The 10,176-nt window shown below is 41.7% G+C and overlaps 1 protein-coding gene across 1 annotated transcript; it reads left to right on the forward strand.

Moving 5' to 3' along the window:
- Positions 1-31: 31 nt before the first annotated feature.
- Positions 32-9,749, forward strand: LOC307038909 (interferon-induced GTP-binding protein Mx-like). Its single transcript, XM_079680583.1, has 6 exons — positions 32-850; positions 5,702-5,765; positions 6,230-6,388; positions 6,511-6,573; positions 6,649-6,890; positions 9,120-9,749. The coding sequence occupies exons 1-6, from the start codon at positions 668-670 to the stop codon at positions 9,390-9,392; spliced, it is 984 nt and encodes a 327-aa protein (XP_079536709.1). The 5' UTR covers positions 32-667; the 3' UTR covers positions 9,393-9,749.
- Positions 9,750-10,176: the final 427 nt, after the last annotated feature.

Here is a 10,176-nt window from a genome sequence, read left to right on the forward strand (position 1 = left end):
AGCAAATTTTGCTGTACGTTATATACGCTGGGCCACGTCGTCATGTTATCCTCCCAGTTTTGCACTGAATTCGGGTGGGGGAGAGTAACGCCATCTCCAGTCAAAGAAGTAGAATCGTGTTCCCAAGCTAGCATCACTGTTAGCATCGAAATCGCTGTGTTTACACCAGTGCCCGTCTGACTGTTTACACCGGTTTACACCGACAGACGCTGTGCAAAAGACTTCCGGCGGAAATGAAGTGCATTTGTGTAGGGTTATGGCGCTACCCGTGGTTTGGCGCGTAAACTTGTCTATACGCTCGTGAACTGTCAACAGGAAGGCGGGAGAGCCTCGCTGCGGGGAAACTGTGGACCTCTGTCGCCTGTCAGCGCAACTTAAATGATGCCGTCTAAAAAAAATAAAGATAAAGGGGGGCCGTCAATGGCCCGCTGACGACCGGCCGTTCTGTGATTCTCCAGAACACACAGATGGCCAGTCAGCCCCTGCTGGTACAAGTTTCGAAACGACTTAGCGAAGAAATGAAACTCAGGGAAACAAACAAAACCTAACTTTGATTGCACAGGCTACCGGCAGCTCGCATCCGACACACTCAAATCTCAGCATCCGACCTGCTGCTACTGCAGATTCAACCAAGAACTGTATTGACAGGAAAGAAGAAGTCATCATTATGAACACCCTGAACCAACAGTATGAGGAGAAGGTGCGTCCCTGCATCGACCTTATCGACTCTCTTCGCTCTCTGGGTGTAGAGAAGGACTTGGCTCTGCCTGCTATCGCCGTCATTGGAGAGCAAAGCTCGGGGAAGAGCTCCGTGCTGGAGGCGCTGTCAGGGGTGTATGGGCTCAGAACAGTCTCATAATACACACATGCACACAGAAGGATTCAAACTTGTATTTCGTGATCCGCAAAAGGATTCACACTTGTATTTCCGGATCCACACTTGTGTTTTTCAATGCACACACAAATGTGTTCCGTTTCATATACATGTAAATAAAATCCAAATACAGAAAAAAGTTTTACATATGTATTTTTGATCCTTACATATTTGTTTTCCGTTTAAAACCGCTGCACCTACAAACACAAACCGCTTTCTGTGCAAGGATCGCTGTGCATTGTGTGGGTTTTTTGAGACTCCCCTGACGCTCACCCGATTCGTACTTGTAATTTGTTCTATCTATAGCCAATCAGATGTCTCCTCAATTCTAAGCCAATCACATGAGCGCGCCGCCACGAGGGTATGATTTATACCGTTCATGACACTTCATATACGCATTTTGCGCTGTCCGGTCAGCTGGCTAAACAGAGGGCGGAGCTTCAGGTGATCATGCAGAGCTGCGTGTCTCCGTCACACTCAGCAGCTGATCTGATCTCTCTCTCGCGTCCGGCTACACTTCACTCGCGTTTATTTCCATATCGATCAGATCCAGCTCTCCTGATCGGCCTTTATAGAGAGCACCGATCAAACTATTAAGAGTGAATATCGGCCGGTAATGACCGGCTCCCCCCCGTTGACAGTTCAATGTCTATTACTGGCTTCGTAGTGCACTGATCGATTAGGCTAAGCTAACCTGTAGCTGCTCAATTCCACACTCACAACAACGTCAGACAGACATAAATAAAGCAGCTGTATTCGCCATACAGGAAACACACATTTAAAACAGTTTTGCCTGCCGTTTTTGTGCACACGAGCATTCATCAATGGTTCGGAAAGTTGCGCTGTACCTTAATAATATAAAGGCTTGTATTTGCGTGTATTTCCTGTTCGGAAAGTGGCAATGTACTGAGAGTGGAGGTGTCCTGAGATTAGTGCCTGCAGGCAGGCTCCATGGACCTGTCAGCTCCGGACTGCGCAAAATGCGTAGGCCTACATGAAGCGCTACGTCATGAACGCAAGAAATCTACCCTCGTGGGGGCGCGCTCATGTGATTGGCTTAGAATTGAGGAGACATCTGATTGGCTATAGATAGAAAAAATTACAAGTACGAATCGGGTGAGCGTCAGGGGAGTCTCAAAAAACCCACAAACGAATGCACAGCGATCCGTGCACAGAAAGCGGTTTGCGTGGTTCAGGGGATTTAAAGAGCCTGTGACACGAACCCAACAACTGTTGTGCAATGAAATAGTGGGCTACTAGTAATCTCGAACCGTCAATTTAAAAAAGAAAAAGCGATACCGTTCTGATAAATATCAATAATTTCGAACATCGCGGGAAAATTCCTTCGACTCATTTTGAAGTTTTGGGGGAAGGCAGAAGTGACGTCAATGCGGGAACGCTTCACTGTGCGGCGAGAGAGCCAAACACGGACAAAGTGTGTTGTCATGCGTAGAAATTGTGAATTACTGAGTTTAGGCACGTTAATAACGTTTTAATGAAGTTGACTACAGTATATTCATATTTGTCAGTGCTTTCATGTCAATTCGGCGAACATAAACATAAATGATCGTGGTGAAGATGATGATTAAATTAGGATTAAAAATCGGTAGTGAGAGCTGCTGAATTTCCTCCCGTCGGATGTGATATAAAAACAAATCGATTATTTTTGTAAACTCAAGTGGATGAAACTACATTTATTAGTGCTTTCATGTCAATTCGGCGAACATATGATACATTAAATGATCGTGAGGATGATGATTTAAAAATCTTTTGTTTGAGCCGGTCTGCATTTCCTGATGAGAAAACAAACCTTAGCTTTTTGTAGTCAGAGGTGTAGTGGGCGTTGGACGCGGGGGTACGCCGTACCCCCACTTATTTGAAGCATGATTTCTTTTTTTAATAGTCTAATACATCTAAAATCATTGCCAGTGTTATCAGTTGCAAGTGTGTGTTTGTTGTAATAATGACGAAAACATAATAGGCAGATTTCACAGTAATTATAATAAAAACGTACCTCAAGCATTTATGCAACTTGATTTGAAGCGTGTGTGTGTGAGGGGCAGAACTGTGTGTGTAGGGTGACCAGGTGTCCCGCACTGTGCGGGACTGCACACACAGCATTTTTATTATTTGTCCCGCGTCCCACACATTGAGACTATGTCCCGCATTTGAGTGATAGTCGCGCAGAAAGGCCGGATCGGTTCGCTGACAGCCGGCACCACCCTTTATTATTATATTGTCTAAACGGCATCATGTAAGTTGAGCTGACAGGCAACACAGAGGTCACCAAGTCCCGGGCTGATTTTTAGTCCCAGTCCACCACTGGCTACATGACCGTATGATCGCCCATATTGACGCACCTAATTCCTAAACTTCTAACAGATACAAAATAAACCGATCCTTCAGCCTCATATGAGCTCTCAGACACGTTCAAAATTAAACTGTCTGAGCTTGCTGCTGTGTGCGCCATCGTGCTTTTACATGCAGATGCTGGGATCCTGAACGGTGCAGCTGGAGCTCTGTGCCCGCATTGACGTCACCCATAATTTGGCGGGACTTGAAGAATCCCCGAGAAGATCCAGGAAATGGTCAACATTGAAGGGCAGATTAATGGTTATCAAAGTACAAATATCCAAAATCAGTTCAGTAACGGTTTTCAAGGGGACAATATTTACTCAAATTGATGGGTTTGGATGATGGGGGAAAATCGTGTCAAAGGCTCTTTAAACGGAAAAAAAATATATGAGGATAAAAAATACATATGTAAAACTTTTTTCTGTATTTGGATTTTATTTACATGTACAGGACTGTCTCAGAAAATTAGAATATTGTGATAAAGTTCTTTATTTTCTGTAATGCAATTAAAAAAACTAAAATGTCATACATTCTGGATTCATTACAAATCAACTGAAATATTGCAAGCCTTTTATTATTTTAATATTGCTGATTATGGCATACAGCTTAAGAAAACTCAAAAATCCTATCTCAAAAAATTAGAATAGTTCCTCAGACCAAGTAAAAAAAAAAGATTTATAACAGCAAAACACAATCAAACATTTGAAAATGTCCATTAATGCACTCAGTACTTGGTTGGGAATCCTTTTGCACGGATTACTGCATCAATGCGGCGTGGCATGGAGGCAATCAGCCTGTGGCATTGCTGAGGTGTTATGGATGCCCAGGATGCTTCAATAGCGGCCTTTAGCTCATTAGCATTGTTGGGTCTGGTGTCTTTCAGCTTCTTCTTCACAATACCCCACATATTCTCTATGGGGTTCAGGTCAGGGGAATTTGCAGGCCAATCGAGGACAGTAATGCCATGGTCAGTACACCAGTTACTGGTGGTTTTGGCACTGTGGGCAGGTGCCAGATCATGCTGGAAAATGAATTCCTCATCTCCATAGAGCTTTTCAGCAGACAGAAGCATGTAGTGCTCTAAAATCTCTTGGTACACAGTTGCATTTACTCTGGGCTTGATGAAACACAGTGGACCAACACCAGCAGCTGACATGGCTCCCCAAACCATCGCTGACTGTGGGAACTTCACACTGGATTTCAAGCAACTTGGATTTTGCTCCTCTCCAGCCTTTCTCCAGACTCTGGCGCCTTGACTTCCAAATGAAATACAAAACTTGCTTTCGTCTGAAAAGAGGACTTTGGACCACTGTGCAACTGTCCAGTGCTTCTTTTCCTTAGCCCAAGTCAGACGCCTCTTCCGTTGTCTTGAGTTCAGAAGTGGCTTGACCATGGGAATACGGCTATTGTAGCCCATTTCCCGGACACGTCTGTGAACAGTGACTTTTGATACCTGGACTCCAGCTTCAGTCCACTGTCTTTGAAGCTCCCCCAAATTCTGGAAGCGACTCTTCTTCACAATGCTGTTAAGGCTGCGCTCATCTCTCTTGGTTGTGCAGCGTTTCCTGCCACATTTCCCCCTTCCAACAGACTTTTTGTGGATGTGCTTTGAAACTGCACTCTGTGAACAGCTTGCTCTTTGAGAAATTTCTTTTTCTGTCTTACCCTCCTGATGGAGGGTGTCAATGACGGTCCTCTGGACAGCAGTCGGATCAGCAGTCTTCCCCATACTTGTGATTTAGTTTACTGAACCAAGCTGAGTGTTTTTCAAGGCTCAGGAAACCCTTGCAGGTGTTTCGAGTTAATTAGACGATTCAAGTGATTCGTTGAACACCCTACTAGTATACTTTTTCATGATATTCTAATATTTAGAGATAGGATATTTGAGTTTTCTTAAGCTGTATGCCATAATCAGCAATATTAAAATAATAAAAGGCTTGCAATATTTCAGTTGATTTGTAATGAATCCAGAATGTATGACATTTTTGTTTTTTTAATTGCATTACAGAAAATAAAGAACTTTATCACAATATTCTAATTTTCTGAGACAGTCCTGTATATGAAACGGAACACATTTATGTGTGCATTGAAAAACACAAATGTGGATCCGGAAATACGAGTGTGAATCCTTCTGTGTGCATGTGTGTATGAGACTGTTCTGAGCCCATACTAGAGCACCGTTGTGTTATTTTTAACCAAATATCTCTCAGAGGGGCGTGGGAAGTGGCTCCTTATTTTCATCAAAAGTAACAGACAGAGAATCAGCACCATTGAAACAGGGCTGAAACAGAGGGGATTATGGGAGGCTACAATGGGTGATCTGTTTGGTATTTCGAGCAAAATACATCAGAGACATGTTTTGTATATATCTGAGACCTATAATATATTGATGAAAAACAGTATAATAGGGGACCTTTAATAAAGCTTAATAACTAGCTTTCTTTGATATCTAAATGTATCTCTCTATTTCAGAGAGTGACAGCATTTACACAGGATGCCATCAGTCTCGCTACAGGGGAGGAACTACAATTTGGAGGCTGGCCAAACATCTTTTCCATTCTCAGGAAATAGTTTGCTGCATGGAAAGATGTCATAGAGGACTCTGGAGTAAACTGTAAGTGCCTTATCAAGTTGGTCAGTATTACACTTGTAATGTTCCCATAATCAATTTTTTAAACCTTTTAATAATTGAAAGATGTATTTTTCCTTTTATAATATTTTGAAAATGGCTTTAATAAATAGTTCTATATTTGCTCCTTTTTTACAACTTACTTCCTCTGACTCCGTTTATATGCAGCCTTATACACCAAAGCAAATTCCTTGTGTAAACCTGCATGGCAATAAACCTGTTCCTTATTCTTCAAAGCTGTTAATTAATATATTTTAAGTAAATCATTAAGCAAGATAATAAAACATTGCCATCTCCTTCTCACTTTATGAAGAGACTTATGAAGAGTAATTATGTCTACATTTTCTTTCACGTATTCATCTGTATTACAGTCAACAGGAACATTGAGAAGGAGGTGAATCAGTATGAACAAAAGTACCGTGGAAGAGAGTTGCCGGGCTTCATCAACTACAAGACGTTTGAGGCCATGGTCAAAGAGCAGATCAAACAGCTGGAAGGGCCTGCTGTGCTGAAACTCAAGGGAGTAACAGGCATGTCTTATCATGATCCTACAATTATTGCGGATCATTTGAAAATGTGAGACCTTTGAGTTATTTTAAATTGATCTTGTATTTTCTGGATTTTAACAAATAAATCAGAAATTGTGAAGAAGGAGCTGTTAGAGTTGGCGCAGAGCAGCCTCGTTGGACTTCCCAACCTCATCAGAACAGCCCAGGTATTAAATGAATTGCAACATTTGCTACTGTACTGTATTGTTGAATGTTAACTGACAAATGTGTATGTCCTTCAGATGAAGATCGAAGCCATCACAAAGGAGAATTGGCTGCTGCAGAGTCCATGCTGAGGACTCAGTTTAAGATGGAGATGATTGTTTACACCCAGGACAGCACATACGGCAAGATGTTAGGGAAGAGGAAGAGGGAAGAAGAACAGCCTACTGCGTCATCCTTTGCTTTTCAAACGATTGTGAGCAGCAGTAACAGTGGGGCCACCCTGAAAGAGATGATCAAACACCTTAAATCCTATTACCAAGTAAGTGATATCCAGTGTTGAGAAGTACTCAGATCCTTTACTTAAAGGTGGGGTAGGTAACTTTGAGAAACCGGCTCGAGATACTTTTTGTTATATTCCATGGAATGCTCTTAACATCCCGATAGCAATGAATATCTGAAGTGCTTTGACAAAAAAATCCATAACAAAATGTCATCTGTGGAAGCCGTGGTGCTGTAAAAAGTACGACCAATCATCTGAGCCGGCCCGGCTAAAATAACTGGATGGCCTACCTGCCTGTCAGCCTTCCATCTGTGCACAAACTTATCTCGTGCCCTCATTGGTCATGTGCGCGTTCGTGTGTGTTGGAGGAGGGGCTCTGTAAGGAAGTGGCAGATGTTTTCCGGCTGTGTATTTTCAAATTCTTGTGCACTCGAGCTGGTTTCTCCAAAACTACCTACCCCACCTTTCAGTAAAAGTAAAAAAAAGTATTAGCATCAAAATATACTTAAACTACTCATACTGCACAATGTCCCATTTCAGAGTAATATAAAGAAGTTTTATCAGCTAAGTGTTCAAGGATCCAAATTAAATGTTCTTGTTGCAGGTTCTTTTCAACAGTATTATATTATTTTGTTAACTATATTATTCTGTTTTTATACATGTGAGAGCATGTATAAAAGAGCTAAGTCTAAATGTACTAGTTACTTTTCACCACTGGTGTTATCTACATGCAGTACTTTTTATTGTTCTGCCTCGCAAATGTAATACATCAAATATTCCACCTACTATATAAAGATGGAAAAGAAAAGCAGCATGCATTTTAATATACAGTGGGGCAAAAAAGTATTTAGTCAGCCACTAATTGTGCAAGTTCTCCCACTTAAAAAGATGAGAGAGGCCTGTCATTTTCATCCTAGGTATACCTCAACTATGAGAGACAAAATGAGAAAAAAGAAATCAGTGATGTTTTGGGGCTGTCGCTGGGCAACACGGACTTTCAACTCCCTCCAAAGATTTTCTATGGGGTTGAGATCTGGAGACTGGCTAGGCCACTCCAGGACCTTGAAATGCTTCTTACGAAGCCACTCCTTCGTTGCCCGGCGGTGTGTTTGGGATCATTGTCATGCTGAAAGACCCAGCCACGTTTCATCTTCAATGCCCTTGCTGATGGAACGAGGTTGTCACTCAAAATCTCACGATACATGGCCCCATTCATTCTTTCCTTTACACGGATCAGTCGTCCTGGTCCCTTTGCAGAAAAACAGCCCCAAAGCATGATGTTTCCACCCCCATGATTCACAGTAGATATGGTGTTCTTTGGATGCAACTCAGCATTCTTTCTCCTCCAAACACGTCTAGTTCTATTTTGGTTTCATCTGACCATATGACATTCTCCCAATCCTCTTCTGGATCATCTAAATGCTCTCTAGCAAGCTTCAGACGGGCCTGGACATGTACTGGCTTAAGCAGGGGGACACGTCTGGCACTGCAGGATTTGAGTCCCTGGTGGCGTAGTGTGTTACTGATGGTAGCCTTTGTTACTTTGGTCCCAGCTCTCTGCAGGTCATTGACGAGGTCCCCCCGTGTGGTTCTGGGATTTTTGCTCACTGTTCTTGTGATCATTTTGACCCCACAGGGTGAGATCTTGTGTGGAGCTCCAGATCGAGGGTGATTATCAGTGGTCTTGTATGTCTTCCATTTTCTAATAATTGCTCCCACAGTTGATTTCTTCACACCAAGCTGCTTACCTATTGCAGATTCAGTCTTCCCAGCCTGGTGCAGGTCTACAATTTTGTTTCTGGTGTCCTTTGACAGCTCTTTGGTCTTGGCCATAGTGGAGTTTGGAGTGTGACTGTTTGACGTTGTGGACAGGTGTCTTTTATACTGATAACGAGTTCAAACAGGTGCCATTAATACAGTTAACAAGTGTAGGACAGAGGAGGCTCTTAAAGAAGAAGTTACAGGTCTGTGAGATCATGAAATCTTGTTTGTTTGTGGAATTTACCAATTAATTCATTGAAAATCCTACAATGTGATTTCCTGGATTCTTTCCCCCCATTCTGTCTCTCATAGTTGAAGTGTACCTAGGATGAAAATGACAGGCCTCTCATCTTTTTAAGTGGGAGAACTTGCACAATTGGTGGCTGAATAAATACTTTTTTGCCCCACTGTATACCTCCCAATTCCATGCACACTTTTTTGTTAATTGTTTTGAAGGTGGCTTTTAAACATTGTCTTATATCTACTTGTTTCTTCTCCAAACTAAAGATTGCTGGCCAGCGTTTGGCTGACCAGATCCCGCTGGTGATCCGCTACCATGTGATGCAGGAGTCTGCCCTCCAGCTGCGCAGGGAGATGCTGCAGATGCCTCAGGACAAGGAGAAAACCGAGTGCTTGCTTCAAGAGGACTTTTCAATGGAAACAAAGAGAAGACAACTTCAGAAAAGCCTCAAGCGCATGTCAGGGGCCCGTGTTCTGTTGAATGACTTCAGCATGAACATATACAACTTCAACACAACCCAAGTAAAGCACAAACCTTAAAATCAGATTCCTGATAAAAGGAGGTTGGGTTTTCCCATTCATCACATTTATTTAATTTTGCAGATTTGTGATATTATTAGTCACTTAAGCTAGAAAAGCAAGTCAAATAAAGAGTGGCTTGATAAGTGATCCAATGTAATATTCTTATTCATTATTTTTCATTTAATTAATTTTGTTCATAAATATTCTGACTTGTTATTCTTATTCATATTATATATCACTTCCATGTTTACTCTTATGTTCTTATTGCACTTGTGTGAACTCTTATCTGTTCTGTCCTTTGTTTCTCTCTTAATCTGTGGAAGCTTTAACACCTGAATTTCCCTACGGGCACCAATAAAGGTCTATTTTATCTTGGCTTATTTTCATTCAACTTTCTTATTGCCTGAATGTCATGCCACAGATACTAGTCTACATAAGGTCCAAAAATATGAAAAATAACTGGCATGTTTGTTATGGTGATCTTTTCTTTTGTAGTAGAACTGCATGAAATCGCTTCACTGACATTGCTGTACTGTATGTCATAAAGAAAAGAACAGTTGTCATTTATAAGATTACAAATAATGTCTTATTTAGACTGAAGTGTCACCAGGAGGGGATCAAAAACATTTCTTGCACAAAATCTTATTTTAATGAAAATGGTCAATTTATTATACAAACATATGATCCGATATCTTCCACTCACACCTTATACAGGTGAACAGGTTATTAGTGACTATGAGTGCAGCCCATATCCATGTGACCCAGTCCTTATAGTGACTGTTTACAGTCTGAAAAAACTCTA

This window comes from Notothenia rossii, assembly GCF_949606895.1.
Source record: "Notothenia rossii genome assembly, chromosome: 5".
NCBI classification, from domain to species: domain Eukaryota; kingdom Metazoa; phylum Chordata; class Actinopteri; order Perciformes; family Nototheniidae; genus Notothenia; species Notothenia rossii.